The sequence below is a fragment of the Alosa sapidissima genome, chromosome 5 (genome assembly GCF_018492685.1).
Source record: "Alosa sapidissima isolate fAloSap1 chromosome 5, fAloSap1.pri, whole genome shotgun sequence".
Classification (NCBI taxonomy): Eukaryota; Metazoa; Chordata; class Actinopteri; order Clupeiformes; family Clupeidae; genus Alosa; species Alosa sapidissima.
Genome location: NC_055961.1, coordinates 12,791,300 through 12,812,971, shown reverse-complemented (window position 1 = coordinate 12,812,971; position 21,672 = coordinate 12,791,300). Strand labels below are relative to the sequence as shown.

General features: G+C 41.6%; 2 protein-coding genes across 4 annotated transcripts; one reads left to right on the top strand and one right to left on the bottom strand.

The window, feature by feature from the left end:
• The first annotated feature begins 434 nt into the window (after positions 1 to 434).
• Positions 435 to 9,663, top strand: LOC121709306 (trafficking protein particle complex subunit 14-like). The gene is made up of 11 exons (XM_042092567.1): positions 435 to 1,072; positions 1,750 to 1,845; positions 1,993 to 2,122; positions 5,059 to 5,145; positions 5,314 to 5,434; positions 5,629 to 5,773; positions 5,990 to 6,072; positions 6,234 to 6,385; positions 6,620 to 6,756; positions 8,393 to 8,586; positions 9,381 to 9,663. The coding sequence occupies exons 1-11, from the start codon at positions 593 to 595 to the stop codon at positions 9,535 to 9,537; spliced, it is 1,782 nt and encodes a 593-aa protein (XP_041948501.1). The 5' UTR covers positions 435 to 592; the 3' UTR covers positions 9,538 to 9,663.
• Positions 9,664 to 10,845: 1,182 nt separating this feature from the next.
• On the bottom strand, positions 10,846 to 20,502 carry zgc:152891 (uncharacterized protein LOC767741 homolog). 3 transcript variants are annotated; one of them, XM_042093496.1, is made up of 15 exons: positions 20,447 to 20,502; positions 19,850 to 20,032; positions 19,514 to 19,718; positions 19,018 to 19,099; positions 17,235 to 17,324; positions 16,298 to 16,413; positions 15,993 to 16,165; positions 15,398 to 15,571; positions 15,022 to 15,225; positions 14,300 to 14,386; positions 13,914 to 14,083; positions 13,348 to 13,469; positions 12,804 to 12,904; positions 11,946 to 12,116; positions 10,846 to 11,450 (listed from the first exon to the last, which is right to left on the bottom strand). In XM_042093496.1, the coding sequence occupies exons 2-15, from the start codon at positions 19,991 to 19,993 to the stop codon at positions 11,271 to 11,273; spliced, it is 2,019 nt and encodes a 672-aa protein (XP_041949430.1). In that variant the 5' UTR covers positions 19,994 to 20,032; positions 20,447 to 20,502; the 3' UTR covers positions 10,846 to 11,270. The 3 variants fall into 3 exon arrangements, with proteins under 3 accessions (XP_041949430.1, XP_041949432.1, XP_041949431.1); XM_042093498.1 differs by lacking the exon at positions 20,447 to 20,502 and having other exon boundaries at positions 19,514 to 19,676; positions 19,850 to 20,422; XM_042093497.1 differs by lacking the exon at positions 20,447 to 20,502 and having other exon boundaries at positions 15,428 to 15,571; positions 19,850 to 20,420.
• Positions 20,503 to 21,672: the final 1,170 nt, after the last annotated feature.

Sequence of the window (21,672 nt, the reverse complement as noted above, 5' to 3'; positions counted from 1 at the left end):
ATAATTCACAATCACAATTCACTTTTTTTGTATTATCTTCATACTAAAAACCATAGGATTGATCAATAGCTGTAGCCTATCAGTTAAGAATATTGTAACATTTAGGCCTATATTTGGCCTGTATTTGTCCTTATAAAACTTGGGAGCTTGGAGTGAAAATCACACATTTTTTATAGCCTGGGCTAGTTTAGGATGGATGGATTAATTTTTATGAAGTCTGAATTCGCCTACTCTAACGATAGGCTAAATAGTCGAATTGCTTATCCAAGTTAGATAACAGACATTTATTAAATTGAGTTCATAAGGTAGGCTAATATAATCAGTTTCAAATATTTCGGCTACTTGTCAGTGTTTACATGTTAACTTGGTGGTTAAGGGAAAGCTTCGCCCTAACACTGTAGGCCAATTGTGTTCAGGTCTCTGACCACATCGCTCCTTTGCCCTATTTACACCTTCATGGCATATTTGGTTTCGACGTTCCATTGCTTATGCCTCTTCGGTTCCTTCAGACGACCGCCCCCGCCCCCCAACATCCATGCCATAGCCTAAATGTGTGTGTTTGGTTTATCGATGGACCACTGCCACAACCACGATGGTGCAGATGATGGAGTCACAATGCGAATATTTCATGTATTTTCCTGCGGTTCCGATATCAGACTTGTCAGACCCTGGACGGTACCGAACACTCCCAAGACGAAGTCATCTCTACCTGGGAGAGACTGTGCGCTTCTTGCTGGTTCTGCGGTGCAGCGATGCGGAGAGGGACACATTGACAAGAACCGGCAGCGCATTTGAATTCGGTGTCGAGAGTCCAAACGGTCGTGCATGGAGAGAACTGGCAGGTTCGCTTTGCGCAGTGGCGAGTGTGAGTCCAGGGGAAAGACATCGCTCTCACGCCTACCTCGACCATGATCACAGTAGCGGGAATGAAGGTCCTGAGGAGGGGGAAGAAAATGATGGAAGATCGTCAGTCAGGAGAGATGCTGGAGGTGGTGGCTTTAGAGAATGCAAGCCTCTGCTTATTCATAACAACGGCAGCGGTGTCCGTGAGATCCGCAGGGCCCCTCTGAAGGTATGAAACTCGTCTGAAAATCCATACAGGCGTAAGGGAGCAATATGATTTCTTTAAGCGTGAAGTAAATGATTAATTTGATTATTTTGACACGTTGGGAAGTGATCTTGTGTTAATTAACACTGACAGTGAAAATATTCCTCAATCTACCAAGACTATCTCATGAGATATCATTTAGTATAGCATTTTGAATGCATACTGTGAGAGATTGCATGTAGACTGTGAGAGATTGCTCTCCCTCTTTCCATTTTGCTTTCCACACCATAACAAACTTATGCTTCACAGCCATGTGCTGTATTTATGTCACCCATAACAATGGGCTCTTAACTGCTAAAGAAATACAATAGAGAAGCCCTCCTTCTGGGACTCACAAAAAATGATGTGCTCAAGGTTTATGTAATATGTCTCTGCATGAGCACGAAGGCAAATAGAGCAGAAATAATGGTCTTGTTCCCTTCTCTCTTTATTTTGGTGTCTTCCTCTGTCCACTCACTCACTCTATCGTTTTTTCTCCCTGTTTTCCTCGCTACATCTCTCCGATTCCCTTTTTCACCCTTATACCTTCTGATCTGCTGACCCTCTCTGGTACTCTTTGACTTCTTGGACTCACTTTTACCCATCATGCACTTTTCTGACATTCATTGATTGATTTACATCATACTGTTTGTTTCTTCCAGTCGCCCTTGGACGAGCCAGTGGTCCTGAGTGATGAGGTCATCTTTCCCTTGACTGTGTCCCTTGATAAACTCCCTGTCAACACACACAAGGTCAAGGTCAGAGTTCAGTGGTTGGGTGCCACACAATATATGTGTTCAATTATTGTTTAAACATGTAGTTGTGTGTCTCTATTATTCCATCATGAATGTCCTAATGTAACAGCAGTAACTGCTACCGTTTTGCGTTGTCTGTGTGCACGTTAGGTGATGGTGACTGTGTGGAAGCAGGAGGCTGATAAAGCAGAGGTGCAGGAGAATGGTTACCTCACAATCCTGCAGCAGCAAGCGCCGACGCTCACCTTCCGACAGGATCTCAACACCTTTAAAGCTCAAGGTGTGTCCCTCTGTTTACAAAACATGCCTATGTGTCTGAATATTTCAGAACCAAGTCAAGTCAAGTCAAGTCAAGTCAAGTCAAGTTTATTTATATAGCACATTTCATACACAGAGGTCATTCAATGTGCTTTACGTAAACAAAACCAAACAATAATAACAAATAAAAGCATAGAAGGGCAATATAGTCAAAGAATAGTTAAAAGGTAAAGATCATAATAAAAAGAAAACATAAAACACAAGGTAAAATCATTTAAAAATAAAGAATAATTAGTAAGCAAAAACAAAGGCAAAAGTAGTAAAAGAAGTAATAAAAGACAAAGTAGAATAATTATCAAGGCAGATTCAGAATTTGTAACTCGGCACAGTTAGCAGAAAGCATCTGAGAAGTTTGGTCTTAAGTCTAGATTTAAAACTGGCTACAGTTGGGGCCTTTTTAATGTCATCCGAAAGTTGGTTCCACAGCTGAACCGCATAGCAGCTAAAAGCTGCTTCACCATGTTTAGTTCTAACTGTAGGTTTTACTAGCAGGTTTTTCACCTGGGACCTGAGAGGACGAGAACAGGTGTACTGCTGAAGCATGTCTGACAAGTATTTAGGTCCTGCTCCATTTACTGATTTATAAACAAGCAATAGTGCTTTAAAGTCAATTCTGTGACTTACTGGAAGCCAGTGCAAGGACTTAAGAATTGGAGTAATGTGGTCAGTTCTTTTAGTTTTTGTTAGAGTCCTAGCTGCTGCATTTTGTATCACCTGAAGCTGTTTAATAGTCTTTTTAGGAAGGCCTGTGAACAGTCCATTGCAGTAATCAACCCTGCTGGAGATAAATGCATGAATGAGTTTTTCTAAGTCATGTTTTGACATCAGCCCTCTGAGTTTGGCAATATTTTTGAGGTGGTAAAAAGCTGATTTAGTTATCGCTTTCATGTGGCTGTTGAAATTTAGATCACTGTCAATTAATACACCAAGATTTTTAACAGTATCCTTTGCCTTCAACCCTTTTGTGTCAAGGAGAGTGGCAACCCTAAGTCTTTCCTCATTTTTACCAAATATAATTACTTCAGTTTTTTCTTTGTTCAGCTGAAGAAAATTTTGAGACATCCAGGTGTTGATTTGTTCTATACACTGACACATAGATTCAAGAGGACCATAGTCGTTTGGTGATAGAGCTAAGTAAATTTGTGTGTCATCTGCATAGCTATGATATGAAATCAAATTATTTTGAATGATTTGTCCAAGTGGGAGCATATAGAGGTTGAATAATAGTGGCCCCAAGATCGACCCCTGGGGAACACCACAGGTCAAGGACGTTGGTGTTGAGGTACAGTTTCCGATGGCAACAAAGAAGCTCCTTTCTTGTAGATATGATTTTAGCCAGCTGATAACTATGCCTGTAAATCCAACCCAGTGTTCTAGTCTGTGTAGTAAAATATTGTGATCAACAGTGTCAAATGCTGCACTAAGGTCCAGTAGCACTAGGACTGATGTTTTACCTGAATCTGTGTTGAGGCGTATGTCATTGGAAACTTTAATGAGAGCTGTTTCAGTGCTGTGATTTGCCCGAAAACCAGACTGAAAGTAATCAAAATACCCATTTGATGTTAGGAAGGTGGTTAATTGATTAAAGACTACTTTTTCAATAATTTTGCCAATAAAAGGTAGATTGGATATGGGCCTGTAATTGTTTAGCATGGAGGCATCCAGGTTATTCTTCTTGAGAAGTGGCTTTACAACAGCTGTTGTGACTTAGGAAAGGTGCCAGACAGCAGTGATACATTTACAATTTGAAGGACATCCGCCGCTATGAGGTGAAAAACAGTTTTGAAGAAATTGGTAGGCAGAGTGTCTAAGACACATGTGGAAGAGCTGAGATTCTGTACCGTTTTTTCAAGTGTTTCGTAATCTATCAAGCTGAACTCTGACATCAAGTTTAGTTTCCCTCTGTTTGTTGCTGGAAGTTCAGGTTGTTGAATTTGTAATTGAGCAGATATGTTGAGTCTGATTTTGTCAATTTTACCTTTAAAAAAAGATGAAAACTCATTGCATTTATTAGTTGAGAGAAGTTCAGGCGCTAATTGTGAGGGGGGATTTGTTAACTTATCAACAGTTGAAAATAGAATACGAGTGTTATTTGAACTTCTATTGATAATGTTAGAAAAGAAAGACTGTCTTGCTTTGCATATTTCAGAGTTATATGTGCGGAGCATCTCTTTATGGATTTCATAGTGGATCTGAAGTTTGTATTTACGCCATTTTCTTTCAGTCTTCCTACACTCTCTTTTTAGAAGTTTAACTGCTGGATTTTGCCTCCATGGTGCTTTCTGTTTGTCCTTAACTTTCTTGAATTGTAATAGAGCAATGTCATCCATAATGTTTGCCATTTTTGCATTAAAGTGATCAAATAAGTCTTCAGAGTCTGACAGTTGACTTGACTTTAGTGAAAGTGCTTGCTCAAAGAGAGCACTTGTCTGATAATTTATGAACCATGACTGTAAACAACAGTAACTTTCAGGCCCATAGACATCAGCAGTGCTCAGTTCTCCCATCCCACCCTTTTGGCTGCAATATCATTAACCTCCATTGGATGTCTGAATGCGGGATTTACTGAGCCAGCACTGGCACTTGCTACAAACAATGTATCACTTTCTGATGACATGTGTTTTGGGAAATTAAATTAAATCCCATCTACTGCAACTCTTGAAGATTAAATGGAGGTCACATCATCAGTAGTCCCAAGAGGTCTTCAAATGCTCCTTCAGTGTTCCTAATCAAATGCATGGTCATAGTTCTCTCTAATCAACTCAACCTCATTCGGCCCATCTCTAAAGATTGACAACACTCACAAAGACCCTTCAGATAAAATAAGCCCTTCAAACCACTCATTATCTTACTCTCCTATCCATTCAGTGAGTTGAGACGTATTTATTTTTTCCCCAGTGAGCACGACTTTGACGGTGCTACCGCCCCCGACTGTGAGATGCAAGCAGATGACCGTTGCTGGGAAACATCTCACAGTGCTGAAAGGTAGGAAGCGCAAGCCTTGGGAGATGCCCATATGCAAACTTTAAGCTCTCTTGCTGCTGAAGACAAGAATTACAGGAGTGGTTCTGATAATGCTCTGTCATTTTGAAATTGTTGTTATTGTTGTTTGTGGTTTACACTTGTATTCTCTCCATTCTTTCTGTCGGTCAGTGTTAAATGAGTGTTCCCAGGAGGACATTAGCATCCATGACCTGAGGATTCTGCCAAACTTCAATGCATCGTATCTACCCATGATGCCAGATGGGTCTGTCTTGCTGGTTGACAATGTCTGGTAGGCGCCCGTGTACATGCTTGTTTGTGTGTATGTGTATGTGTTTGATGGTGTGCTTTCACTGACAGTACATATGTATCTATATGCAAAACAGTCTGGCATCTTATTTCATGAGCTGTCTCATATTAAAAAGTCATTTTTTGAACATTTATGGACATTGAGTCAAGATAGAACCTTCCCTTTTCTACTACCAGCCACCAATCAGGAGAAGTTGCCATGGCATCGTTTTGTCGAATGGAAAGTTTTGCCTGCCAGCTACCCAGCATGCTCAGCTCCTTGGAGGAACATGACTTCCTGTTTCAGCTGCAGATGAGTGACATGTCCCAAGATGACTCTGAGGTGAGGGGGTGAGCTACATAGTTAACATGGAGACCAGTGGTCATGAACAACTAGTCCGTCATTAAAATGGTGAGATGAGGCAGCACACACACAGTGCCAGTGATGCAAGGCAACACAAAATGCCACTAACACATCATCTTCATCATCACCATAATTGTTGTCATAATTATCATCATCATCATCATCAGATCATTAAGATTATGTCCCTTTTGGCAGGGTCTTGAGGTACCCTTAGTAGCAGTGCTCCAGTGGTCTACTGCTAAAATGCCTTTCACCAACTGTATCTATACACATTACAGGTAGGTTAGTGTTACATTTTGTGATCTTTCTGGTCCAAAAAAATTATAATATATTCTAAAATGTATTTAGACTAATTTTATTTATAAAGGAAAAAGGGTATTTTTTACCCACAATACATACGTTGGCCTCTCTTTTCTTCTGAAATCCTCTGTTCCATCAGGCTACCCAGTATTAGGTTGGATCGACCACGCTTCGTGATGACAGCCAGTTGCCCCAGTAAAGTCAACACACAGGACCTTTTTCGGGTCCGCTACACCTTATTCAACAACCTACAGGATTTCCTGGCTGTGAGACTGGTGTGGACCCCAGAAGGTAAGATAACTGTGTGAATACAGTCAAGTTTTGTGACAGATAGTTGACGAAATAACTATCACATTGACAAATAAATATCAGAGAAATATTTTATTAAGCAACAAATTACAGAATGTAATGTATAGTTCTTGTCACCATTATGTACTTCATCTCATTTTTCTGCTAATAAGGTATATCACTTCTGCACAACTAATCTCCATCGATTCCCTTCTTCTCTGTGACACTCTTCTCCAGGGCGTGGCCAAAGTGAAGAAACGGCGACTGGCCCTGTAGTCTGTCAGTCACCTCTCAGTAACCTCGGCCACTGTCGCAAAGGCAGCACCCTCTCCTTCACTGTGGCCTTCCAGATTCTGAGAGCTGGACTCTATGAGGTACACCCAGGATACTTTTACTTTGCATGCAAATAAATAAGCCCACTACTGCCCAGGGAAGACTGTCCTAAGGCAGGACTCTGTTACAGTGCCTATAAAAAGTATTCCCCCCTTGGATATTTTCCCTTTTATTGCTTTAATAAATGGAATATTTGTCCATTTAATTTGGCCTTGTTTACAATAATTTACAAAAATGTACAAATTTAATGTCAAAGTGAAAGAACATTTCTACAGAGTAATGTTAATTAAAAATGGTGAAATCCATCATTGAGGAATGTAAGGAATATAGCAAACATGCAAATCTGCCTAGAGCAGGCCATCACCACAAACTGAGTGACCGTTCAAGAAGAATAATGGTGGGGCAGGCCACCAAGGCACCTATGACAACTCTAATGAAGTTAAAAGCTTTAGCAGAGATTGGAGAAACGATGCATACAACAACTATTGCCCGAGTTCTTTACCAGTCAACGGTCTATGGGTGAGTGGCAAAGCTCTTATTAAATCTCAACTAGAGTTCGCCCAAAGACATGTGGGAGACTCCAAGGTCAAGGAAGCTCAAGAAAGATGTTTGTTGGTCTGATGAGACCAAAATTGAGCTTTTTGGCCATCAGACTAGATTCTATTTTTGGAGGACACCAAACACTGCACCATCCCTAATTTGAAGCATGGTGGTGGTAGCATCATGCTGTGGGGATACTTTTCGACAGCAGTAAAATTAAAAGTAAAATTAATTTAGCAAAATACATGGAAATCCTGGAGGACAATCTGATTCAGTCTGCAAGAGAACTACAACTTGGAGGAAGATTTACCTTCCAGCAAGACAATAAGCCAAAGCAGACAGCGAAAACTACACAGAAATAGTTTAAAGACAACAAGGTGAAAGTTCTGGAGAAGCTGAGTCAAAGCCCAGACCACAATCCTATAGAATATCTGTGGCTGGACTTGAAAAGGGCTGTTCACACCCGGTCCCTTTCCAACCGACAGAGCTTGAGTAAAATTGCAGAATCAAGATGTGTAACCTTACCTAACATATCCACCAGGTTCCATGCTTTAATTGCGGCCAAAGGTACATCTACTAAATGCTGACTTGACAAAATAAATTAATCAAGATCCCATTTATAAAAGCAGTAAAAGTCGAAATATCCAAGAGGGGTGAATACTTTTTATAGGCACTGTATGTTCACTTCATTGATGCTTTATGTTAAAGAGAGAGAATTGTCATTATGTTCTTGAGTCATTGGTGTGTTGTGCTTCAGAGTTCTCCTGTTGCCAGCACTGCACTTAAGTTCACTTCCAGGCTCCATGAAATACTATTATACCACCTTCAAATTATGGCCCTGGGTGCTTTAAATGTCCTTGATTGAATTTTAAAGGCCCTCAATTGAATTTCTCTTTCTGTGTCTGCCATGCAGGATGGTTTGTTTTTTGGGTCAGTTTTGATAGGGTGTAAAAAGACAGTGAGTTATATCACCAGGAAAGCTGAGTGAAGTGAGAGTGGAGGTCAATATTTGTTACAGTTTCTCTTTGAAAATCTTAAAAAAGCAAATCTTCAATAGTGTACCGGTATACAAAAGGCATTATTATGTTTACCCTGAGCTTCTTCATGGTCACACTGAAATACCCTCTGCCATTCCAGCTGAGTCAGCACATGAAACTGAAGCTGCAGTTCACGGCGCCAGTGTCCAATCCTCCGGTGGACGCGCGACCCCTTTCCCGCAAGAACAGCCCCTCCAGCCCAGCCGTCAGAGACCTGCTGGACCGGCACCAGACCAGCCTGGGCCGCTCCCAGTCCTTCTCCCATCAGCAGCCCTCGCGCTCCCACATCATGAGGTACAGTTCACCACACGTATTGATCCCGTGAGGGAACTTTGGTCTCTGCATTTATCCCAATCCGTGAATTAGTGAAACACAGTCAGCACAGAATGAAGTGAAGCACACACTAATTCCGACACAGTGAGCTGCCTGCTACAGCGGCGCTCGCGGAGCAGTGAGGGGTTAGGTGCCTTACTCAAGGGCACTTCAGCCATTCCTACTGGTCGGGGTCCGAACCGGCAACCCTCCGGTTACAAGTCCGAAGCCCTAACCAGTAGGCCATGGCTGCCCCCACAGGGTCACCTCACCCGGGCAGTCAGTACGGCTATGGACCCTTTCAAGAGAGTTCCATTATCAGCATCATAGTTGGCCCACAAGACTTCCTTTTTAACATTCCATATGTTATCTTAATGCAGAGGAAGTAGATTGGGGCCCAAATAGAACGTTCAAGCATTGTTTTTTGTTGTTATTGTTGAAAGGGTCTATAACCAAAGATCCTTGATTACTAGCTCCGCTTTAACCCTCTCTGCTATAACTACTGGAGTAGCCCATAGAAACTTGAAAATAAACTCCTTATGCCAGGAATCAAAACCCATGCGCCATTTATTTATTGTAGATATTGCTATTCAAAGTGTACTGCAGCATACTGGTTTTCCATTAGTCTGTGCCCTCTCCTTAAAACACCCCACAAATTATCTTCGCTAAGGGCTTGTCATTTATGATGAGCTACAGTGGCATCTGCATGGTTATGTTATTGGCCTGTTGTTCAGTGAGGTTATGATTTATATGTGTCTCTATGTGTGGTCTCTCAGAGCTGGCAGTGCCATGGAGCGGCGTGCCATCACCCCCCCTGTGGGCTCGCCAGTGGGCAGGCCACTGTACCTGCCCCCTCAGGAGAAGGCCGTCCTCTCGCTGGACAAGATCGCCAAGAGAGAGTGCAAAGTGCTCGTCCTGGAGCCTCGTAGCTGAGGGGAACGCACAGAGAGCGAGCAGCACGGACTGAGACAGGGCGAAACGTTAAAGGAGAATTCCAGTGTGATATTGACCTAAAGTGTGTTGAAACATGATACCGAGTGTGAACGTATGTCTCATAGCTCATCTCGGCTTGTCCCCTGCACTCAGATATCTGCCGCTTGTTAGCCGATGCTACCAACAGTTTTTCGATTGGGGTGCCTCGGGCATCGGCCTAGCCATGCAAATAAATCACTGTTTTACACCATTTACGAGGCTCAAAGTAGCTCCATACTTCATTGGTAGACTTCCGAGGGCCTTGACATTTAAAACGGGATATTGAGAATTTGTGAAAAAGCACTGGTAGTTTATTTACAAGACGATTTATACAGACAGTACCTTCATGAAGTTTACCGTTCGCCGCCATCTTAAATTTAGTCACGATAAGTCGAGCGACGAGTACGAATGAAGAGGTATGATAAGGGATCAGATTCCAAAAATAATTCAGTGGAAATGCATGGATTCTAGTTGCTTCCAGTAGATCATTCAAGATGGCGGTGAACGGTAAATCATCTTGTAAATAAACTACCAGTGCTTTTTCTCTCAAAGTTCTCAATGTCTCGTTTTAAATGTCAAGGCCCTCGGAAGTCTACCAATGAAGTGAAGTTGAATAGAGACTCACAACTTCTGTTGAGGTGACTTTTACATTCCTTTAGGGAATTCCTTTTAACTTATTTCACAATGCATTTGTTTTGTTTTATGAAGCCTTTTTATTTGTGTACAAAAATCAGTCTTGCTGTTTAAATGTAGAATCTACCTGGGGGGTGTGCTGGGTGTAGTGGGAGACGACACCACTCAACAGAGACACTCATGTGATCGCTCTGTGGTGGCCTCTTTGAGGAGACAGTGCTGGCTTTCTTCACTTAATAGAAACAACCCCTTTTCTTGTTCTGCTGTTTACGGTCAAAGGAAAGAACAATGACACGCACTGTTTTCTAAAATAAGGCAGGGGTAAGGGTATATTATTATACCAGTGCACTTTTTTTTCCTGTGAACGTTAAGATTAATGTGCAAGTGTTAAATTTCTGTATGCATGTGTCTTTGTAAATACGTTACTTGTATGACTGTATTACCTTTCTACTAATGCCTGTATGTATGAGACAACATTTGCAAATACACTTTTAAACATTGTCAACTGTACTACCTGCACTGCTTTCAGCTAATCTCCTTTCTAATAAATAACACTGCATCTGCAGTTGTTCTTCTCTTGTGCAGTGGGATGTATTGGCATTATGCAGGAGAAGTGGGATTTATGAAGCTGATGTCTGTTTGTGACAAGTTGCAGGGTTTTATTTTTACAGACTCATCAATCCATGGTATAAAAAAGACTGTAGACTAACATAGTTATGGGAGCATTGCTTTAATATTTAAATTAATAATAATAAAAAAAAAGATTAAAAGTGCTACAGAGGGGTTGCTGTAGCACAAGTCTCCCACTCACTTCCTGTCACTCTTCACAGTCCTGTATGAATAAAAGCATACCCCCCCCCCCCACAAATAGCTACACAAGATCAAGTAATAAAGTGTACTGCCAGTAGACCTACTGTCAAGGACATTAGCAGAGAAAATAATGTGGAAGATATCAGGATTAATTGAAATAAGCAACAGAATGAATGTGAGTGAATGAGTTTGAAGGCCTTCTATTGCTAAGCTACGTGTGCAGAAATAGCATCTCCCTTTCTAATCTAGCTTTAGATCGCTACACTGTTCTCAATTAGAAGAGGGGAGAGATAAGGGTAGGGAAGTTCCATCTTGCTGTTTCTCTCTGAGATCTCCTCTGCTATTGCCCTCAGATCACTCTGCACCTCCTCAACCAGCCTGTAGTGGGCGCCATTGCTGAAGTAAGGCTCGCGGTACTGACACAAAGGCACCTGGGGAAACAGAAGAGACACTTGATGTCAAACCTACAACAGTAACATGACCCAGACATAGCTCATTTCCCTGTGACTAATTGCATTTGGTTATCACTAGCACAGAAGTAGACTGCGGGCAACGATACAACCTTGCCCTGGGGTCGTATCACAAAAGGAAATTATGTACAGATCACAGAGTGAAAAAGGACCACTGCTAGCAGAAGAGGGGAACAGCAATTCTCAACAGGAGCAACATGAAAGTGTCATGATAAGCACAAAATTAAAATGTTCACTGCTGTTTAAGGCAGGCTTTTCACAAACATGTTGTTTTAGGTATAGTAATGTAGTAATTTTCCTTCCTTGTACACAACCTGCTCACATGTCACAGTTATATAACTGCATTTGCCAGTGAAATCTAATGGTAAGAAAGCCAAAATCTAATGTAACATACTTTTTTTTATCTAAATGATACAAAAAAAGAGCAGGGCTCGTTCTAGTTTAAGTGCTCCTTACAAAGTTGGCTGCTGGCTGGGAGAGCAGGGTGAGGGTGGTGAGCACGCTACAGGTGGCGTTGACTTCGGGCAGGAAGGTCATTAGGTCATCCTCCCTCACCAGGCCTTTCGACTGAGGGGGCGGCCTGGACATCGAGGCCGGACAGTTTGGCATCCACAGGTTGAAGTCCAGCTGTTCAGTGTTTTTGGAAAAAACAGAAACAGATATTATACTGTCCTGGGTTTTATCTAACAAACTGAGAGTGACCGTGTTCAAAATGATAATTTAGTTATTCAATATCTAGTTTGTAGTTATTTAATGCAATTTTTTGTTTTTAATACACAAACACATATAAACACATGTGCACATATGAAAGAAGAGGCAGTGCACATACCTGATCAAACACCCCGTTAGGGGCCAGTAGAGAGGTCCAGGCTCAAAATGATAATATCTCGTTTGTAGTTATTCAATATCTAGTTTGTAGTTATTCAATGCAATATAAGAACCAGGGTCAAGAGTTTCCAAGTTAAAGGAACCATATGTAAGATTGTGGCCAAAACTGGTACTGCAATCACTTTCAAATTACTGTAGAGCGGTGTATCCCCTCCCCCTCCCCCCTGACTCGAGGTTGCCAACCTGGATGCCGAAACACCACTGACTTCCTGATTAGTAGATACGAATCTACTAATCACACAGAATTATCTCCTTTCACGTCAACATATTTTAGACCTAAAATATAGCGGTAAAACATTGCTCCAACTAAGCAAACAACTGTCTTTCAAATGCCACTGGGGCTAGACCATGAAGTTCGCAGCTGCTTGCTAAATCAAACCAAGTCTTCAAACAGAGACATGCAGTCATTTAAAGCGATCTGCGTACTTGAGAGAAGTTGACTGCAGCGTGCAAGGCAGAGCTGCTGAATATCACCATGGTGATGAACTTGCTCAGCTCCTCCTTGCTCTCGAATGACTGTGGCATTCCTGCAGAAGAAACACAGAGTAGTCTGAATATCAAACAGGAGGCTGTTCTACCCCCATAATAACATGCTACACAACGCAAGTTGTGTTGTTTTCAACACATTCGTTTTAAGAGTGTGGTGGTTCTGGCATATTCCCTTTGATATTGGGCAATAGTTTTATTTTTCTGAGGAACTTCAAACATCAGGAAGCAAATTGTTATGATACTCCAATCAGGATGCATCAAACAGGTCATGCAGTTGCCCAGCAACATTGCTCAAAACATCTCATGTATAGAAGTCAAGCAATAAAGATGGCAAACACACTGTATCACAGAATAATAATGTTATTGGACACATAAGACATGAAAATGTGATTAAATTGCCAGTTTTGTGACAACATGCAATGCATGTATGAAGCAAATAATGGCTTTCATCAAACATATGATGAAACATATGTTTCCTTACCAGATTCTGCTTTCCCCAGAAAGCCCTTTGTGAAAATTTCCTTGATCCAGCTCTGCAGCTCGCTATCCTCTTGGACCTCTGTGTTGCTATGGTAATACACATCTACCCACTTTGTGACAAACCTAGGTAGCATGCAAATAAGTGCCAGTAATTTCACACCAGTACAAATACTCAGAAATGTGAAATGCAAATCATGCAAATCAGAGCCCCTTTCGTAGGTATTAATGGATCATGTTCTAAGATAATGGTGAAGAAACATTAGACTTGGTGTAACAGACAATCCTGTAGGACAACAGTTGATGGTCACACCATTGGTCATACCATATTATACCTAGAGTGCTTATGCCGTTGATCCAAAGATACATGAACTGTATACAGAGAAAATTAGATGGCTAGACTATGTGGCTAGGTTGGCTTGGTTATATAGGTGTTGCTCAGCTGTGACTGAATATTAATTGGAAGTGATCTACTGATGTGGAATCAAAAGCTGGAAAGGATACAATACTTCAAGGACGTGAATGGGTGCCGGAAATAAGGGCACATTCGCGATGAAGAGCCATTCTCACCTATTTAGAGCGTTCCACACTTTCAGAGCATCTTGGGCATAGTAGCAGTTGGGAAGTGAGTCCAGTCCCCTTGCCTTCAGGTCCTCTGGAACACACAACGTGTCGTAACGTAGCCTGGCCATGGCGTGCGCCAGCAGAACAGGAATTGCCTTCAGACCACAGCCTATGGCCTAGGGCCCGAACAGGAACCAGTGTCAGCCCACTCATATGCAAAGGCAGCAACACAAAGCATACGTGTGCATCAGATGCCAAAATCTACATGTGCAGTGCATGAATTTCAACATACATAGTCGTAAATATTTCAAGTATTCTTGTGCATTCGTTGTTTTTAATGCACAAACACATAAACACATGTGCACATATGAAAGAAGAGGCAGTGCACATACCCGATCAAACACCCCGTTAGGGGCCAGTAGAGAGGCTCGGGCTTGGATATTGATTTGGAGAGAACTCCTAATGTGTGGCATCAGAAGCTGGGAAGGGGACCAAAGTAAAGGTTTACATTTACATTTATTCATTAATTTATCCAAAGCGATTCACTAAAATGAGGAATAACATTCAAGCTACAATGAGGAGGAGACCTTAGGTAGCAATTAATACTACATCAATCAATAGTATTATTAGATGATAATGACAAAAAAATGAATTTCCATAACCTACTATATAATGAATTGTCCTACAAAATACCGACCAAAGATTTCAGAGCAGCCACGTAGCGCTTTGACTTTTTTAGAGCGGAGGATGACTAAATAGGCATTGAATAAACAAAGTTAGGCTAACCACAACTACTCATGCAAGCAGTAAACCTAATAACCAAAACATAACCAAATATATTTGTATTAATATATTTTGACAAGTTTAGACTGCTACAACAAAATTCCCTGATATTCCATGACTTGATGTACCAATCTGCATCAGCTACGGAAGACTAAAAGCCCACTTCTGTTCTCTGGGAAGATATGACTTTGAAATGGAGAGTAAAATACAAATCTAGCAGTTCTACTCTCCCTCTTCGTATAAAGATTAGTTTTTCATGGTTTGTGGCCACCCATTTCAGGTCATGTGAGGATAATGTTGAAGAGCAGCTTCTCCTCTGGCATGGGCCTACCCTGTGAATAGGATGCACTTCCGGTAGCTGCCTTAGTGTGGCGATACAGCACACCTCTCCCAGTAGATGAGTGCGCAGGAAATGGGAGATGAGCTGGTGACACTGGAAGTCTGCACAGCGAGTCCACATTTTGGCCAGCAGCCAATCAGGCTGAGGGTCAGATGGCAGGAACACTGGATTTTCTGTGGCGGGTTTCTGTTGGAGCTATGGGGGTGACAATGAGTAGTGAGTAACTGACAACTGTTGTGAGCCACATGTTAGTGATAGTAGTTATCACTGAAAGGAACACTCTCAGTCTAGGGAACTGAGGATAAATACAAATGAAAAGTATTATGAATGGAAATATACAAGATGAAATGCAGTATAATAAAAACACCTGGGTGCACAGCATAAGTACTAAACAGACCTGGATGGCTATGGGTTTTAGAGTTCCATCTGGGCCCGCGTGCAGAAGGCACAGAGGAGCGGTCAAGTGCTGTTGTTTCCCATTGATGATGTTTGGTGGCACACCTTCCAACACCTCATAATCCAACAGAAAAACCTTCCCTGTCTGTAGCCATGAATACGATACACAAAGACCAAGAGAAAATGTGAAAAAGTATAAGTATATATACTCTTTTGATCCCGTGAGGGGAAATTTGGTCTCTGCATTTATCCCAATCCGTGAATTAGTGAAACACACTCAGCACACAGTGAAATGAAGCACACACTAATCCCGGCGCATTGAGCTGCCTGCAACAACAGCGGTGCTCAGGGAGCAGTGAGGGGTTAGGTGCCTTGCTCAAGAGCACTTCAGCCGTGCCTACTAGTCGGGATTCGAACCAGGCAACCCTCCGGTTACAAGTCCGAAGCGCTAACCAGTAGGCCACGGCTGCCCAGTGCACACTAGATGACAACTCATTGCCAGTGAGTTAAGAAACTAAAACTGAAACTAAAGCAAACTACACTTAAGTGTGGATGGACACACAGACCTCCAGCTCTAGTTCCAGGGAGGATCCCTCAGGGAGGAAAGGCTGGACTAACTCTGGGGTGACTGACAAGTTGGCGGGGATGCTGCGGATCTGCTGAACCAGAAGGGGATTGCAGCCATTCAGACACTGATATCCAAAGAAGGCATCTTCTCTCCAGTGGGACCAAACATACACTGGAACAGACAGAAGGGGAGACAGATAGACAGACAGGCAGACAAGCCCAAACCCAGCAGAGAGCTTAAGAGGGTAAATATGAGAGATGCTTTCAACATGAGCATTAACATGTAATACTGAAATATACTTACTTGCAACGGGATTCCCACTACCATTGTGCAAGAAAAGACATTCTATCTCCTTAAAGCTTCTCCATGGTTCCTTCCTCTCCGTAAACCCCATTAGATAGTGCAAATTAGTGCCTGGGCTGAGGAAGGGAGGTGGGAAGAGAGAGAGAAGGAGAAAGACAGACAATAATCCTGATTATCAACCATCAATAATTATCAAAAATCAATACTGATGATTAATATTGCATTATGCAACTGCCTACAAAGACAAAACTCATTTAGACTCAAACTTAAGCTTTTTCTCACAGCATCTATGTTATACAGTGAAAGTACCTCTATGCATTGTCTATCAGACATCAACAGATGTCACTATTGATTAATACTGTGTGGTGACAGTCAATTGGACAATGACCAGACATCATCACTGTGCAGCTGAATTCTAGCTGGCAAACTGAGACACAGTCATGCATGTAGTTACAAGGGTGCAGCCAATCTCTGTCTTTATCCACAAGTATCTCAGCACTGACACAACTACTCATCACACAAACATGCTAAGCTGTTTCACAGTAGCCTAGAAATCTAGACGCACCCTAGCGGCGGCAAATTAATTTGCTCAGGATGGCCCGCCAGGCTAGTTTCACAGAGGAAGTGAAACATTTTATCACCTTCACAGAATAGATAAACCAAACATAACCAAGCATGGAAAAACCCTAAGTCAGCATTGTTACAATGCTATAATGCAGTTATGTTTTTATAATTAAGTAATAATAGCTATCAAAATCTGCATTACAGAAGTTCAAGGTGCCCACTATGAGACCCAGGCTAATGTAATGCAGTGTACCACAAAGATTCATGGTGTAAGCACCATGCAAAAATTATGCATTTTTTTTGCACCACGCAAGTGAGGCAGCATGCATATAACCATAAGTGCACAGTCATGCTGTTTCACCAATGCACCCACCTCTGACGTGTGTAACTCAGGTTTGGTCCCAAGGGTTGCAAAGACTGCATGTCCACACAGTGGGGTACTCCTTCAGCAAGGGTTTGCCACCTAGAACAGAGTCCAGACACGGTGACATAAACACACCAAGCTAAAGTGCATCATGCTAAGCAGGCTTTTAAGAAGAAAAACACTATTCAAGAACACCACATTGCTGTTCAGAGCCACTACATTGTTCAATACCAGGAGAATCATCAATGCCCATTTTTGCGTTTTGTGAATAGTTTTTTTTTTGTGAAGCGAAAAAAAGCGGAACTAACACCACCAGAAAAAATACATGGAAGCTGATTCGTAATTGTTTTTCTTTTTAACCTGCATTCTATTGTCACACAATCTCTTGCAACTTATCAAACCTGACCATTTACATTTTGAGAAACACAAAGAAGTTTTTATCCATTTCATTATTTTCTCTATGTGAAAGGCTTACTGCATTCATGATCATCGCTGCTGTGCCTTACTGCTCACATTTCTGTCATTTTCTGTGTTGTATTGATGTTGATTTTTCAGCACTTTGCATTGCAATTTTACATGAAAGTAAAAATAAATTAAAATATAGCCGCAAGCGGCAATGGCGGGCCCGAGCACCTGGGGGCCGCAACCCGTGACATGTCGGAATCCAACAAAGCACCGATGTGGTGCGTTTGTGAAATGTACATATTTGATGCGTGTGCTATTTGTTTTTGTATTTGATTTTCTGCCACATGTACTTGCTTGGCCAGGTGGGGGCACAATGCAAGGCATTGTGGAAGGGTTATTATGTGGAAGGGTATTAAAATGAATAATTTCGCCATTTCATCAAATTACAACATATCAAAAAAAAGCTTCACAATTTATAATCAGGAACATCTCGGCGTCATGTATACCAACTTTGACATGAATCGGATCAACTGTCTAGGAGGAGTATGTTAAAATTAATCATGTCCACAATGCACAAAATCTCAATTACCTCACTTCCTGTGGGTGTGGCTAATGGCATGTTAATACAAAAGTTGTTTGTTTTTGGGAGTTACATACACCCACCAAATTTGGTGTGTGTATCTTAAACTATATGCCAACCACAAGTCACAGTGACATAAGGGGGCGCTACGGAGTTCCTGGGCAACGCCCGGTGCCAATGCTTTCCCCCTGTGTATTTACAGTACCTCTTGACGTGTGTGCCAAATTTCATGCGTTTTCACCGATGGGAAGCACCTCTTTTGGCATCACAATTCATCACATTTTAGTCCGCACAAAATCCCAAATACCTCACTTCCTGTTGGGCGTGGCTAATGCATTGTACATACGAAAGTTGTTCATCTTGGGGAGATACACACACCTACCAAATTTGGTGTGTCTAGCTGAAAGTATGTGCCAACCACTGGATCAATCACCTAAGGGGGCGCTACTGAGTCCCTGGGCCACGCCCGGGGCCAAGCCTTTATGCCTGTGTAGCCATTGTGATACCAGATGTGTGTGCCAAATTCCAAGACTTTTCATCCATGCTAAACACCTCAAAAATAGCAAAAAGGTGAACAAATAATAATAATAATAATAATAATAATAATAATAATAATAATGATAATAATAATAATCCTTTCAAAAACAATAGGGCTTCGCACCTCTCGGTGCGCAAGGCCGTCCCGGCCTCGCGCACCATCGGTGCTCGGGCCCTAAATAGATTGACTGGTTGGTTGATTGGAAGTTGTTGATTTCTGACAGACTTTGTGACTGCTCGGCTTTACCAGTAGGCTACTGTGAATCATACCTAATGTGCTGTTGTCTTGTGCTCAATTCTTGTGCCCTGTGCCCAATTAGGACCTGCAGTGCTTCCATGTTCAACAGGCATGCTGAAAAGAGAAGATGAGGAGGTTTACAGTGAAAAGCACACAAGAAATGCCTTCTTTGACTGCCTGTTACTGCAAGCGATGTTTCATTTTTGTGAGATTGGGTGTATTGTATTAAACATTTTTTAAACTTTCTGGGGAAACTGCAGGGAATGGAAACTCTTTCTCAACTTGGCAGTTTTTCGGAACTCTTATCTAAAACAGGTTGTCATGTGCGCTGCCGCTGATTCAGTATGTACGTGTTTGAACGTTAAAATGCAAGGGTTTGAAAGTCTTTCTACTGTACAACCTTGAAGACATTCTTAAAACAAACACACACAAACACACACACACCCCACACACACACACACACACACATACAAGATGCAAATGACAGATCACAGACAAGACATCAGATGTCCATAGTTCAGTGTTTACCATCTTCACAGCGCAGTTCTACATCACCATCAGCAGCCCGCAGCCACCTATGGCAGGGGAAGACTTGAACTTGAGGACCATGATTCACTTCAACAGTCTGGCAATGCCAGTCCAGTTCAGGAAATCCAGGCCGGGCCTCCAAACGTAAGCGGACCAGAGCCACCTGTTCCACATCATCACTTCCTCCCATTAATATTGTACAAGCCTTTCAAAAACAAATATGTGGACAGTTAAGCTGCGAAACGGGATGCATTCTCTATGTGAACACGTTTAAAAAAGAAATATGTAGCTCTCAAAGTTTTAGCAAACAGTGATCAGTATGATTGCTATCCTTACCGAACCAGGTAATAAATGGCTTTCTGCATCTAACACAGCCGATACTATCCTGCCTTGGATGTTGATCAAGGAAACGTGTAGTATGCTGTAGGAGCCGGCAAGTGCTGGAGCTGCTGTTCTTATGGTAACGTGATAACCCTCCATCGGAATCCAGCGTAGTCACAACACTGAGAATTGGGTAGGCTTAATCCAATAATTTAATTAAAAACACTAAAACTTTTAGGCGAACTTGAGCTATGGTGAACAGTACGATCATACAGGAAAACGTGTTCCAACCGTTCTCTGCAGCCTAACCCATGCAGGAAAAGAAATGTTACAGCATTCAAGTTGTTTTGCACAGCTAGCGTTACATTTCAATGTATTTGCATACACTATCTTCCCAACAACAAACAAGACACTACGTGAGGCATTTGAATGGGAAATAATTAGAGGGCAAGTTCACAGACGTCATCTTAACCCAACATAAGAGTAACAGTTTGTCACATTGAAATAGGCTATAGGCTACTTGATATATGATGTACTGTTTACCTATTAATGAGAAGACAACCACAGAGGATGTAGTCTACATTTGGCCATTTAATATGTCAAGTTTCATACCTGGCTGTCGATGACGTTGGGTTGCTTTGCACAGAGAGAAGCAGCCTAGAGGCTGCCTTAGCAGTTTTGTTGTGTGCATTTCCTGTGCTTCTGGGTAGATGTAGATGATCATCACAATAGGATGTCCTAATATGGAAGCTCTGCCATCAGTTTACATTTTATTCAATTGCTTTGCTTTTTAAAATAAATATATTCATAAATAAATATGTATTATGTTTATATACATTCAGTACATTATGTAGCCTATAGTCGAGCTGAACACAAAAATAATGTCAGATTTGATTTTAGAGAGACATTGAAAATAACTTTAACTGTTGAATATAACTAGTTTGATAACAGCATGACCCTAATTTTAATGATAGGCAAAGTCTCAAACCTAGGCCATTTGGACCAAACATTGTCACTCTTGCATTAGGGCACAATTGTGTTTGTTCAACTGCCGCAAAATGTTTTGCAACTGATTTGTTTTAATTAGTTGGACATTCCATAAAGTGACTGTTGTGCTGATGTGCATGCAATGCACCAACACATCAGGTGTGATGACAGACAAGGACCATGAGGTTAAAAGGGGTGAGTGGGAAGTTGCATGTCACAGACAGTTGCTTGTCACATGATAACACGGCTGTATTATACTGTATAAGCCAAATATGACACCAAATGAAGATTAATGGGAGCCAAAAGAATCTTATTGCTGAGCAGAGCGGATCTGGCTCACCAGGGACGGTTCTAGCCTACTACATTTGGGTGGGCTGGTAGAAATTTTGGGTGGGCAACATTCGTATTTTGTATCAAAATACTTTACTTTGTAGGTGTGTATTTTTGTAGTTTACTGCCAAATATTTATGGTAAAACCAATAGCCTACTTTTGATGATATGATGACATCATAAAAGTGCAAAACAGTGAATGTAGGTTCTGACTGGTGATGACTTTTTTTGTCCAGACTTCGTCTGAACATAATATTGAGATTCAGGAAGATGATCCAGTGCAAGACTTGTAGAACTTGTAGGTTGCTCACACACACAATGCCCCTCTCATATATCATAATTTCCCAACTATTAGCCAACATTTCTTCAAATTTCTTTCCTTTCAATGCGGCTTCTTGAGAACCATTGCTCCCTGCAATCATTGCAACATTAACGATGTCAGAGACTTGTCTCCACTTTGTACCACTTGACAATTTCAGATTTTGAGTGCATCTCTGATACAGTATTAAAGCGTGAGATAA